The 15004-nt window shown below is 41.7% G+C and overlaps 1 protein-coding gene across 1 annotated transcript in view; it reads left to right on the top strand.

Annotated features, from left to right (window-relative positions):
• Positions 1-11626, top strand: part of adad2 (adenosine deaminase domain containing 2) — a gene marked incomplete at its 5' end in the record, with an annotated part of 48252 nt that extends 36626 nt beyond the window's left edge. The window contains 6 exons of the mRNA XM_083647960.1: positions 965-1106; positions 2676-2843; positions 3340-3554; positions 4380-4614; positions 10771-10903; positions 11422-11626. Of these exons, the coding sequence (XP_083504086.1) occupies positions 965-1106; positions 2676-2843; positions 3340-3554; positions 4380-4614; positions 10771-10903; positions 11422-11532 (1004 nt within the window). The 3' untranslated portion in view covers positions 11533-11626. The remainder of the gene's footprint in view (positions 1-964; positions 1107-2675; positions 2844-3339; positions 3555-4379; positions 4615-10770; positions 10904-11421) is intronic.
• Between the last annotated feature and the right edge of the window lie 3378 nt (positions 11627-15004).

Genomic DNA, 15004 nt, shown 5'->3' with positions numbered 1-15004 from the left:
TTCTGTAGCCTACCTCTCTCTACCTGCTACCTCCATTTGAAGACCTTGGATTAATTGAAGACCGATAATAGCTGAGTTTGTAACACCGACGAAGCAGAAGGAACTCTTAGGCCATGTTCACATTACAGGCAAATCTGATTTGCTGATAGTCATTAATCATCATTATCTTGATTGGTTTCCCAAATCTGATTTGGTAGTGTGCCGCACTGCCACAAATCTGATTGTCAAGTCGGATCTGTGTGTTCAGACCTAAACAGCCTATCTGCATGGGTTGCTATGGTAACGACGTGGGCGTCAGTAAATACGCACGTTGGTGACCTGGTTTTCCTGCGCAGAAGCATTCGATGACGAGTTGCGAGTGACGTTCAAATCAGATTTGGTGGATCTGCGCGTCCGCACTGAAGTCACATCAGTCGAAAGCAGATTGGAAACTACCTCCATATGTGGTTCGGGACAAGTGATACAAATCAGACTTGGAGCGTCCAGACTCATAAAACCAATCTGGATAAAGTCATTAATAGGTTTACTAAAGTTCACAAATCAGATTTGGCCTCCTAGTCTGAACATGGCCTTATGAAAGCAGCTGTGCAACGCATCCAGAGCAGTAAAACTGTCGTCGCGCACGCATGTGACTCATGTGACTGACTCATTTGTGGGTTTTCCTAATGGCCATGTTGCGGGATCTCTGTGTAAAAGGGTCTTTGGATTACGCCAGGTTGGTCCCCATTCACTTCAATTCTTTAGGAGAATTCTGCAACGGTGTTTTTCTGTGAGACTCCAGGACTGTTTTGTGGACTAAAAAGTTTCACCTGTCCTTCCATCGACATGGGGGTGAGAAGATAATGACTGAATTTTCATTTTTGGGTGAACTTATCGTTTAAACTCACCTCTGTCTCTGCCAGTTACTAACTAAAGCAGCGATGTTAATAAAAAAAATATTGGGGCAATTTATTTTCCTCCATAGACACAGCGGGTCAGCACTGGGAGCGTTACAAGGTGGTGGCATTGGGAACTGGCCGTTCAAGCTGCACCAAGTGGCTTTGCTACAATGGGACCATGATCCACGACTGCCATGCCATTGTCATTGCCAGACGGGCGCTCCAAAGGTACAAACAGCTTTTATGGTTAACAAAGAGGGTGAATAACCAACCAATATGAATAGCATTTAGAGTTGTCTTTTTAATTTTGGAGCTAGAGTGGGAAATGTCCAGTTCCCGTAAAATTAATAAAATGTATTTTTACCCCTATGTTTCTTAAAACACACGTTTACAGTACGAGCTGGCCCTGTAGCTCGCCAAGCTGGCCCTGCAGCTCGGCCACGTGGCCTTGCCCGCAGCTCGGCTGCTATGTGGCCAATGAGACCAGCATCACTGATGATGTCAGATTTATGACATCACTGATGATGTCACAGTGGGATTTATGACATCACTGATGTCACAGTGGGATTTATGAGTGATTTATGACATCACTGATGTCACAGTGGGATTTATGACATCACTGATGTCACAGTGGGATTTATGAGTGATTTATGACATCACTGATGTCACAGTGGGATTTATGACATCACTGATGTCACAGTGGGATTTATGACATCACTGATGTCACAGTGGGATTTATGAGTGAGTTATGACATCACTGATGTCACAGTGGGATTTATGACATCACTGATGTCAGTGGGATTTATGACATCACTGATGATGTCACAGTGGGATTTATGACATCACTGATGTCACAGTGGGATTTGACATCACTGATGTCAGTGGGATTTATGACATCACTGATGATGTCACAGTGGGATTTATGACATCACTGATGTCAGTGGGATTTATGACATCACTGATGATGTCACAGTGGGATTTATGACATCACTGATGTCACAGTGGGATTTATGACATCACTGATGTCAGTGGGATTTATGACATCACTGATGATGTCACGGTGGGATTTATGACATCAATGATGTCACAGTGGGATTTATGACAACACTGATGTCACAGTGGGATTTATGACATCACAGTGGGACAATTATAGTGGGACAGAGAAACAGACAGAGCACTAGCTGCCATTTATATGACAGGCTCTCCCGCTCTGCAGCTCACTGAGCTGCCCCTGCAGCTTGCATTCACAGCTCGGCCGCTGTGTGGCCTTGCCCGCAACTCGGCTGCTGTGTGGCCAATGAGACCAGCATCGCTGATGATGTCAGATTTATGACATCACTTATGATGTCATCAATGGATTTATGACATCACTGATGATGTCACAGTGGGATTTATGACATCATGGATGATGTCACAGTGGGATTTATGACATCCCAGTGGGACAGAGAAACCGAGCCCGAGCTCCCATTTATGTGGGATGATGATGATAGGCTAGCTTTCCTGTGATTCCTTTCTCACCTGTTATGTTTTATGTGTTATTACTGTTTGCTGTTTTTTGCTTATCTCATATTGTTTTGTGCTCAATACCTCATTATTCCTGTTTGTTTTTAAGTGCTATATACACTTTATTGTTATTATTGTTGTTGCTGTTATTATGTTGGAGCCTTCGTAACACATACGAAACGTGCTACAGGCTACCTAGAATTGCCTTGCTCACTCTCTTTTGCCATTGCTGGCTCTATTAGTGGATAGAAGATCCCAATGTTGCTGATAGTGAGAAGGTGTCGTTCTGCTCAGGTTCTTGTACAAGCAGATCCTGCTGTTCTTTGGTGATCCAAAGGCCAAGGAGCGCTGCATCTTCCAGAGCAGTACAGACTGCCACCAGCTTCAGCTCAAACCCAGGGTCAACCTGCATCTCTACACCAATCAGTGCCCAGAAGGAGCCGCAAAGAACTTCTACTTCAAGTACAGCAGTCTATTTTTCCCTTTGTGGATTATTTACATATACAAATATGTTATGTCACATGTGCATTGTTTCAAGCTATATTTTGCAATGTATAAATTAAATGCCTTGATGTAGTCGAAATGAAAGAATTCATTCTAAAACAGCAGGTCTGTTGTCTGATAAAAATGGAAACCTACCGTATATAACACTTGTTGTAAATCACACAGCATCATCATTCTTGACTTGTCTTAAAAGATTTGCTTGCATTCCAAAAAATTTGCTTGAAATTATGCGAGTTGGAAATGGAAGCATCTCTATGTTTGAAATAATGATTATGAGCAGGTCACTCAGGGACTCAGGGACAGACGGTTTCCGGTGTAGAGCGGACGTCCACTTCTGCTTCTGTCGTCGTTTACAGTCCGACGACGTCTCATATGCAGATGATTGAATGTTGGTTAAATATGAAAGCAGAAATAGCAGGTAAACAACTAAACTACAATCTAATGTTGTGTTCAGGGGCACAGTGAACAACATCTGTACCTTCCTGAAGCTGCAGTACCATTCCAAGGGCCTCTTGGTTCCTGTGACCTACCTCGACCCCGGTGTCTGGGGTTCCAAGGTCTGTTGCATGTCTGGTAGTGACAAGTTGTGTCGTTGGGCCGTCACCGGCGTCCAGGGGGCGCTGCTGAGCCACTTCATCCAGCCGCTCTACATCACCAGCATGGTGCTAGGTAAACAACTGCAATCCCAGTGTCATCATGAAATGAAAGATTTTCACTTTGTTAGCTACTTTTTCATGTCAGAATAATTACCTATTTTACATTTCATTTGAATGTCCTTGTATTTGTATTGTCAATTTTAGAGCCCGACCAATACTGGATTTTCTTTAGGCCGATGCCAATATCGATATATCAGCCAATATTCTTATATTATTATTATATTAAAAAAAGGTTTTTGCAATGATCCCTCAAATATCAAACACTTGACAAAGATATGACTTGACATGACGAGATATGTAATGTAGGCAGGATATTTTACAGCTTATCAATAAACTTTATTGTCCAAAATGACATCAATGCAATGAAACGGTAAACTTAACTGGGAATTTAATCATTATAAATAACTAGAAATACAAAACCACAAATAGAACAACTATAAAGTATAACTTGAGTTAAGAAAGAATATCAAATATACACAACATGCTGTCTATAACTTAAAAAATACAAAATAAAAAAAATATCGGCCAACATATCGGCCGATACGGATATATCGGTTATCGGCCAATATCGGTGGATCGATATATCAGTCGGGCTCTAGTCAATTTCACAATGGAGTGGATGAGGTCACACTCTGACTGACATCAGACATCACATATCTGGTTGCAGCTATTGGGAATTTGCACTTGTTTTTTTTTTTATCAAACCCTCTGCTCTTCCCATCACATAACTGCCTTTCTCTCCCTAACAGATACTGCTATCCTATTGATTTACATGGCCAGCCACAATGGGAAATTGCCAGTGAAAAGCACTTTTTAATGTGTAGTATTACTTGTACAGGGAGCCAGACCCTCTCTGCTGAGGACTTGTCTGACATTACCAACAAGCGACTGGGTGATGGATGGGAGGAGCCACTGGTCCCGCCCTACAGGAAACAGAATATCTTCTTTCTCTGTGGTGACCAAGTGGGGCCTGTCCTGACGTCCTCCCGGCACGAGCATCTCAGTATCAACTGGTGCCTTGGAGACCCGGACATTGAGGTTCTGGACAGCGGAAGTGGCTGCCACATTGATGGGTAAGGTGGAGATGCAGCTGTATGCTAGCATATGGCAGCGTATTGTGTAATAAGTCTGGAGCATAAGCACACCCACTTCAAACCCAACATCCAGAAAGTACAAAACCTTAAATGGCAATATTTAGGATACTTTTACGATACTATTATCCACATAAGACCCTAAATTACATAGTTAGGTTATTGTGGATTTGGGTTTCCAGGGGCCTTAAGATGGGTGCCACTTTAGAACCGTTGTTCTTTTTCTTGAGGACCTGTATTTCCAAAATTCTCCAACCCAAAAAAGATTTGCAGGTAATGATCATTTTAGATTAGAGTTAGATTCTAACGTTAGTCTAAATGAACAGGACAACAGCATTATTAACAGAATAAATGCTAATTTAGTAAGATATTTCAAAAGCTGAATAGAGCATGTTATTTACTTAGCTTACCTCACGCGGGCTCATGTCATGTTATGTCTAGGAACAGTGTTCGACTCTCAACTCAAGTTTGAGGCGAACACAGAGTCTATTGTCAAGCGTGGTCAGCAAAGAATCCACTTAATGCGGAAGCTCAGTTCCTTTAATGTCTGTGACACCATTCTTTGTAATTTTTATCAATCTTTTATTGAAAGTCTTTTAACTTTTTCATTTATTTGCTGGTTCAACGTGTTGTCTGTGAAGGACAGGAATAGCCTAAACGCTATAGTCAAGGTCTGCTCCAGGATTATTGGAGTCCAGCAGAATAACCTGTGCTCCATCTGGGAGAAACGTGTGGTACAGAAGGCAAAAAAGATCATAAGACAATCTAGCCACATTTTGTCCAGTGAATTTGCTCTGATGCCCTCAGGCCGGCGCTACTATGCGCCCCCTAGGAGAACGAACAGGTACTCCAAGTCTTTCTTTCCTTCAGCTGTCAGGCTGTTAAACACAGACAGTAGTCATTTTAAGTGAATGCCTTCACTCATACAGTATGAGTGCACAACAGGCTGTACGTATCCTGTCTGTGACGAACAGGTTAGGCTTGCTCATACATATATATATATATTTTTATTTTTTATACATGTTCTCATGTCTTTACATATAGAAATATATGTATACTTTTTATTTCTTGTTCATGTTTATATGAGTCTGATCTGTTATCTCTGACATTATTTGTTTGTTTATTTGTTTGTTTATGTCATGTCATGCTCTTACGTTACGTCCTGTCATGTCTGAAGTTTGTAGCTCACTGTGAGCTTTGAAGGTATTGGGTAGGCTGTGAAACTGAATTGCCCTTCTGGGATTAATAAAAGTTGTCTGAAGTCTGAAGTCTGAAGTCTGAAGTCTGTTATGATCGCGATGGATCATGAATGGCAGGCAAGAAAAAAAGACGGTGCGCTTTCATGCAATAACACTGTGCAATGATTTTGTGCGTGTCTGTGTGTGTGTGTTTTAGTGGCTCCATTCACGCAGTTAATACAGCATGGCTACCCCAACTCTGCAAAAATTCAATCTTTAAAATATAGCCGCAAGCGGCGATAGCAGGGATTCATGCCTTGCGCAAATTGAACCCCTAATAGTGCTGGAGGCAAATTTGTAGAGCACGTTCAGGTGAACATGTGGAAAAAAGTTGCTTGGAAATTGGAGAAACAGCCTGGGAGTTACAAACGGGTGTGAAGTTACGGCATATTTTGTGTTAGGCCATGCCCACTTTTTACATCAATTTGGTCAAATTGCGAAAAATTATGTCGGAAATGCCATTCCATATAAGGCTGAGAAGTTGGCAACCGATTATGCAAATGCGACTTGATTTACCGCTATTACATGCTTACACCATAGACCCCGCCCACTTTCACCAATGATGACAAAACTTCTGATTTTGGCTAGGACATCCTCCTTGATATATCTGCCAAGTTTCGCGATTATTGGACAAACAGGTGCAGAGTTATGGCCTTTTTTGTGTTAGGCCATGCCCATTTCTGGCGTTTATGGCGCCCCCTTTTGGTCGAATAGAGGGTATGCACACCCACTGGAAGACGCCCCCTCAATCAGGAATGAGTGTCAAATTGAGTGTCAAATTCCTCCCTGAGCAGCAGGTGTCAGTTATCTAGGCTGATGACTGCATTCAAGCTCAGTCTTGCTGTGACTCAGTGGGCGTGACCCCACAGTGACTTCTGCCTCTGTGACATCACGTGCATACCCTCTATTGCACAGAATTTGACAGACATGGTCTCTGATGATCCCCGAACATCTCCAGCAAGTTTAGTGAAGATTCGTTAATCGGTCATGAAGTTATGACAATTTAGCTGAGAGGCCACGCCCTCTCACAAATTTGACGATTAATATCTCCAAAACGAAAGTAGATTCCAAAAATCCCAAAATCAGGATTGTAGAGCTTGCTCCATAGATGCTTCCTGACGATTTTGGTGGAAATCGGTCAAACGGTGTATGAGGAGATGTCGAAAATGTGTTTTCCAAACTTTTCAAAATATCTAAAAAAAAATCCAGACAGACCTTGAGGGTCCTTATGGCAAATTTGTAGAGCAGGTTCACCTGAACATCTGGGGGGAAAAATGCTTGAAAATCGGACAAACGGTGTGGAAGTTATTAGGGGTGGGGGAAAAAATCGATTCACCTAAGTATCGCGATTTTTAATGTCACGATTTTTTGGATCGATCTTTTATTCCAGAATCGATAATCGCAAATTTAAAAAAAAAAAAAAAAAAAAAAAATTTTTTTTTTTTTGGGTGCTTGCAGTCAGGCCACTCACTGAACAGCAGGCCAGGCGCCGCCTACTGGTTTACTAGTGGTTTTATTACTTTATTAGTTAGTCTGAAGTAATAATTACACTTCAGGGTTAAAGTGGGTGCATCTCATTGTAAAATTGGACCCAAATCTGGCTTCAAACGGCCCAAATTTCACGCGCGTTGGCCCATATCGGCCTGGCCTGCTTGGTATCTAATGCCCGGCCTGAATTATGATCCCAGTCCGCCCCTGTTTTTAACTATATCGCCCAGCCCTACTCATGATATATAATATACAGTCTCTAGTGTATGATTCAACTTTTCCCATGTTCTAATCTAGTGTAAAAAAGCAAACAAACTGAAAAAATAAAAGAAAAAAATAAACAAAAATCGCAATAAATCGTAATATCGAATCGCAATAATCGTAGAATCGCAATAATCGTGAATCGCAATATATATCGAATCGGCACCAAAGTATCGTGATAGTATCGAATCGGGAGATAAGTGAATCGGCACAGCCCTAGAAGTTATGGCCTTTAACTTTAAACCTTTAATTATAGCGCCACCTTCAGGCCGATTCGAAATATATTTCTTGAGCAGAAACTAGCACCCAATATCTGTCATTGTGCCACATTTCAGCTCTCAACCATTTACCAACTCACAGGAATTTGCGTCGAGGCGACGAGAATAATAAACCAGCACAAAAACAATAGGGCTTCAGCCCCTTCGGGGCGTGAACCCCTAAATAGCCGGTCAGACACAGGCCAGACCGGCACTTAGGGAACTCCCTGACATCGAGACAAAGCATGGACAGTATGTGACCACGCCATTTGGATTTTTTGCGAACAAGCTCAGGGAATATCACACCAAGAAGAAAGTAACTGAGTCAACATGCATGGGCAGCCAAAACACAAAGGCAGTGGAGGCAGTGGGAAATTGTAATTCTTCCCGCTGCAAGACAGATGGTGTGGCTGATGTTGGGAGAGAAGGCAGTGCAGCCTATCAACCTCATCTCATTCTTGGATAACACAGTCAAACGCAGAATTTATGACATGGCAGAAACATGTGAGAACAGCTGATACAAAGCATACGACAGTTGTTTTTACGCACGCACTTGGATGACTCAACAGGCGTCGCACATCACATCATCTAATGGACAGCTCTGTGAAAACTGTCATACTGAGAATGCTGCAACATGTTTCAGATGCTGTGTTAGTGACTGTGGAGGTTCCTACGTTTTTCCCTGCATTCAGTTCATCATTTCAGTCCTGAATGTTCGATCGTTATCGTTAAAATAAAAAGTGCTCTGAGAACGCATGGGGGGGTCGGAGGTGGGCCGCGAAAAGTTTTGAGATTTTCAAGTGGGCCCTGATTTGGAAAAGGTTGGGAAGCGCTGCCCTAAGTTAATGTCAGACTCAACTTGAAATCAAAAGACATGTAGCTTGAACATGACATCTGCAACCGTTAAAGGGGAATGTGCTGTAGTAGAGCAGAGCAAAGGTGGAAGACAATCTTCCATGCAGATCTATGTTGATCAATGGTTGTGTTCTAGCAAGAGTACGTAATCTCACCCCTGTTTGAAAGACCTGTGAAACAGAGTTTGATTCTGGCTGTTAGAGTTTAACTTAGACCTTTTTTTTACATCAAAAGTCCCACTGGTACTTGTTTTTTTGTTACCCAGGAAAGCAGCAGGGGGCAGCAGCAGCAGCAACATCGCCTTTTAAACTTTTATCTCACAATCTCAACCCCGTAAGTTTCAGCACGTCTGCAGGCTCTCTGTTCCCCCCCCCCCCCCCCCTCTCTTCTCAGGCGGCTGGCTGCACTGGGCCAGTGTCAGGCCAGCCAAAACAAAATGGAAACTTCCGGTTAAAACTTTCAAAATAATGTCATTTAAACAAGTAAATAGCCTTACTGATGCACGTTGGAGGAGAAAAGGGTGTTTCAACAAACGAAGCCACAAACGTTGTATCAAATACTCGTGATGTTAAGATTACATATGGAGTTAAACTGGCTGTAAAGCATTACTCAAAATGTTAACATTACAACAAGGGTTTTATTTTGAAAGAGCTAAAGCGGCGACCTACTTACATTCTGGCTGACTTGACGCAGTCTATGTGCCTGGACTGTGTGGGGTGCACTCGCATGAGAGACGCTTTTTTTCTCTCTGCATATTCCGTCAATGTAAAGTAATTAACTGTTAAGAAACTCAAATTTCAGCCTGTGGGAATCACTGAATAAAAAGCACAAGTCCAACTGAGTAGCCAAGATTTCCAACTCCTTTGCTTTAAATTACTCTACTCTCAATTACTTCCTATAATGTGAGAGGCATCAAGTCAATATAGAACAGAAACATGAAAATGAATGCTCTTCTTAAAACACAATGTGATATTATATGTGCACAAGAATTAAGGTTGACGACACAGGCAGACATAGTGGATGTAATGATTATGTGGTCAAAAGAGCTGATGGTGTTGCTATATATTTTTTAAAGTGAAGCTGAAATTATTCAAAGTAGAAAATTATCCCAGGGTGAATCCTTTTAGTTAATTGTTTTTATGCACACAATGCCAAAAGTTAAATTCAAAGAAACAAACATTTTCGATCCACACTGGATCTTCGTCAGGTCATCATTGCTGACCTGACGAAGATCCAGTATGGATCGAAAACGTTTGTTTCTTTGAATTTAACTTTTGGCATTGTGAGCAAGTGTGCAGGCTCTACCTTCTTTAATTTATGCAGCGTTTTTTGCTCCAGCCTTAATTGCACCTTTTCCGTGATGTGCGTATAATCTCCCTCTTTTTACCAATTGTTTTTATGCAAACACGAAAATGAGAATTATAAATGTGTACACACCTCCTGAAAAAAAAGGAAAACCGGCATTGGTTTTAATATTACTGTGAATTAGAATGCTGTGATGTATGGCATTTTTTTATTTTTTTTAATGAAACAATGCCAGGACCACACCAGGACTTTTTCTATTGTTTGTGTGGTGGTGGTGAAGCTGTGGAGGACGAAGTGTGCTGCAGTTGTCCACCCAGGTGAGGTGGTCTTTAGACGAAGAAGTTATGTCGGAGGAGAAGCAGAGTCAGAAAATAACGCGTTGGACCACTGCCAAGATTTATATGACCATGGCGTGCAGAGCCATCGCGTAAAAACCCACCTCACTTGCAGGGTCGCTCTATCGGCTAAACGGCCCGGCCTGGAAACTTTTAGACTGAAGAAAATGCCACTAGTTTGTGGATATTAGTGGGATTTTTGGCCAGTCTAAAAGGGCTTTAGAGCTTCCTGCTGAAGCAAACAATTACCCTAGAATAATTTGAGGACCCATTTTCCTGTATACCAACTCAGATTCCCACAGCACAGAAAACCAGTAATGTAAGGTGTAAGCCAAGGCAATCAAGATTTTGACGATTAAACGTTTGTTGCAATATGATTTATGGTTTTGTATCTTCCAGCTCCCCATCAGTGAGTGGCCCTGGCTTCTCCAGCAGACTTTGCAAGAGAGCCCTCTACAAATTCTTCTGCCACGTTGCACAGCTGGGTGGGCACAGCTACCTGCTGGATCTGCCTACTTACCACAGTGTCAAGGTGTGTTTCAGCTAAAGATAATCACACATGAGCTCCAATGCTCAGACTGAGTGCTGGGGGCGGGGCTATACAAAAGTATCATTAAGAGAAGTGCAAGTATGGGCAATGTGCAGTGGATCCTGCAACAGCATGAGTGAAAGCTGTTTTGTAACCATGGTATGTTGTGAAATCCCACATGAAAGCTATCATCTTGTAAAGGCTCCTCCACATGGCCCCTTCTTGAACTAACATCTTTCTCTCCAACAAAAAAAAACTTTACCACTCTATTCCTTCAAAATTTGTAGCTGTCATAGATTATGTTGCATAGTTGATTTCTCTATTGTTGACGAAATGTGTTACTGTAAGTCGCTTTGGATAAAAGCGTCTGCCAAATGACGTAATGTAATGTAAATTGTTGTGGTATGTTGTGAAATCCCACATGAAAGCTCTCTCATCTTGTCAATTGTTGTTTTGTAACCATGGTATGTTGTGAAATCCCACATGAAAGCTCTTTCATCTTGTCAATTGTTGTGTTGTAGGTGGACGCCAGCCTCTATCAGGCAGCCAAGGAGCTTGTCAACGAGCAGTTTCTGCGAAACCATGCAGGTCCCTGGAACTCAAAAAACCTGGTGGACTGCTTTAGTGCGTGAAACCCTCCCAGAAAAGAGCATGTACACGTTTTCCAGAATTTCTGCTGTTACTATGTTCTTCTGTTACTGTTCTTGTGTTACTATGTGTGCTGTACGAACTGCCTCTAATTTTGTTTTGAGAAAATAAATGAGACCCTACACTTTTGCATGAGGGGTCAGGCTAAATTGGTGGACTGCTTTAGTCCGTGAAAACCTCCCAGAAAAGAGCATGTACACATTTTCCAGAATTCCTTCTGTTACTATGTTCTTCTGTTACTATGTGTGCTGTACGAACTGCCTCTAATTTTGTTTTGAGAAAATAAATGAGACCCTACACTTTTGCACGAGGGGTCAGGCTAATTTCACCTTTCATTCGTGAATTTTTATACAACTCATACTTGCGTGTTCTGGGTTCGTAAAATAGACTACAGTATAAAGCAGACTGAACTGGCTGTGATTGACATGTCGCCTGTCAAATGAGCGCGTAGCTCACCGACCAATAGCAGGCAGAGATGCGGCTATGTGAGAAACAGTAAATGGTAAATGGCCTGCATTTATATAGCACTTTTATCCAAAGCGCTTTACAGTCAGTAGGTACATTCACCCATTCGTACACCGATGGCGGCAGGTTACCATGCAGGGTGCTGGCACACCAATGGGAGCAATTTGGGGTTCAGTGTCTTGCCCAAGGACACTTCGACATGCAGACTGGAGGAGCCGGGAATCGAACCACCGACCTCTTATCCAAAGCGATTAGTGGATGACCTGCTCTACCTCCTGAGCTACAGCCGTACAGTACAGTACAGCCGTACAGCTACAGTACAAGCAGTTAGTTTTCATTTTAATTTAATTTTTGTTTTGAAGAGATTTGAATCGAATACATGTATTGTTTGAATTCATTGTTACAGGCAAAGCTTTCTTACCTGTAAATTTACATTTATGAATATGAATTTGGCCATTATAATGAGATTAATCATGTACACACCAGAGTTAATCTGGCTATGCCTGTTGTACCATAGAGAGCTGGTTTTGAATGTGTTGCAAGTGGAATCAACTGAAGTACATACTAGCATGATGCAAATAGGTTTTCTCTTCTCTGTCACAAAGAATGGTGCAGAAATGTCCCTGTCTGAGGCTGCATCTAAAAGTTTGTAGTGAACACAGCAGTTTGGATGATGTACCAAACTGCATACATAATTCAAAAGTATACATAATTCTGTGTACAGTGTGGAAGTGGAGTGAGTCACTTCAACCAAATCCACTTCAGTAGTTGCAGTTTCCCGTTCATTACTGAACAGCAACTGTCTCAGATAGACAATGCTTTCCTCAAAGACAACTGTCTCGGATAGACGACGCTTTCCTCAAAGATTACTGTCTCAGATAGACGATGCTTTCTACAAAGACAGTAAGTTGGTTATGCAAGCAGGTCTATCCAGTCTACTGATATAAGTATGTGTGCTTTGTTTGGGTCGTCTAGCAAGGACAACGTGAGTATACTCATTTTGGGGGAAATGTGTGCATGTAACAATTATCACAAGCACTAAGCTTGTACCACAGCAACCCGAGTGTGTTTTAGGTGAAGAGGTCAGATGTGGCCTAGCAGCTGAAGAACCAATGGATCATACAAAGAAGAGGCCGTGTGCAGTGGACAGGCATGATCCATCGGTCAATATGCAAGTACTAAGGTCAGAAAATGATTACTCTTTAGAATGTGCTCTGCTTTGTTACTGTATGTCGCCATCTTGTGGCCTATTAAAGCTAAATACTGTGTGGAAGGTTAAAAGCCAGGCAGAGATATGAGATAAGAGAGGAGGCTTTCTAAATTGACAGGTCCTGCTGCTGGCTTACAACTCGTATTGTAGTTGTAAGCAGTCATGAGCTGTACTGTACTGTACATAAGGTGTGCACACTTTCAGCCAATGAGGTGCAGTTCTGAGATGGTTTGCTTGGTCTGTCTTCTCAACCTAGGAGGCAACATTTTGTTCAAACATCTTTGTTTTCCATGTCAAATATGTTTATTCCAGCTGCTGGTATTGTAGAAGTTACTTTCTCATGCAGAAGTGCACATAAACCTCTCTAGCCGGTCTTCAGGCTAAACCACTCGTGTGGAGGTGACCCTGATCTTCCTATGATGTGCAGTTTGAGCAAAATCTGAAACACTGCTCTTGTCCCTAAGTCACTATGTTCATGTTTATTTTTTTATTTTTATTTTTTTACAAATTATGTGGTTCAGTGTCACCATGCACCAGTTGCTTGGCAACCATTACTTGGCAACCATCTCTTCCTTGGTGCTGATGCCCTGCCCTGTATTTAGCTAAAAATCTGAGATAAAATTGCATAAAAAACTAGAAGGGCCAGACATTTGTGATTTTTGTCCGGGAAGTGATGTCACTCAACTGGAAGTGATGTCATCAGTGATGTCACTTGAGCAATTGTGCATTGTGACATCACTGATGATGTCATAGGCATTGTCACATCATCAGTGGTGTCATAAGAGCAATTGTGATGTCATCCGTGATGTGAAGAGGCTTAGGTTTAGATATCATCAGTGACTAGGCATTGATGACATCACTGATGTCACAATGTTTATGACATCATCACTGATGTCTCAATGTCTATGACATCATCAGTGATGTCATCAGTGACATCATTATTGACCAAAACCATCACTGATGATGTCATTGGCACTGATGATGTCATAGGCATTGTGACATCATCAGTGAGGTCACTCTAGCAATTGTGGTTTTTAGTTACACTTGGGCAAATGTGACATCACTGAGGATGTCATAGACATGATGACATCATTGTGATGTGATCAGTGAGTGATGTCATCAGTGATGCAAAGTTGGGCAATTGTGCTGCGCATGCCAATAGTGCAGGCGAGGCCACACAGCAGCCAAGATGCGTATGTGAGCTGCAGGGCGGGCGAATCGAGCACACGAATCGAGCGCGCGTGACATGCCTAGTAACTTCTAAAATGGCCGCAAGCAGTCATTTTGACTGCTAGATAATTAATGCATTTATTGTGTTAAAACAACACAAATGATAAACAATGAAATAACACCAAAATGTGATGAAATAGGCCTAGAACCCTGAGAAATTCTGTGCGGCCAATATGACTACTTATGACTGGTCAAAATGATCATATTTCTTCTGCGTTTTGTGTCATTTATATAAAAATTATTTTAAAATTAAAATCCACACACTTTTAGGAATAGTCAGGTACCAGCAAAAAAATTTTTTTTAATTCAACAAAGTTATTGTACATAAAAATGATCGTTTTGATTTAACAGTTTTTTGGTCACTCATTGCCTAATTCTATTTGTGTTCTTTCATAGTTTTGATGACTTTGCCATTCTAAAATGTTAAAAGTAAAATAAAATAAAATAAAGTCTCTCCACATAACTCAGATTGATTCAGACGGACCTGTGAATGAGTTCCCTACCTGGGTCCAGAGCGGAGGAAGAGCTGCTCAGCAGAGACTGGAAGACAA

Source organism: Poromitra crassiceps (assembly GCF_964638095.1).
Source record: "Poromitra crassiceps genome assembly, chromosome: 1".
Taxonomy (NCBI): Eukaryota; Metazoa; Chordata; class Actinopteri; order Beryciformes; family Melamphaidae; genus Poromitra; species Poromitra crassiceps.
Note: the sequence above shows the minus strand (reverse complement) of the source record. Positions and strands in the feature narration are given on the sequence as shown.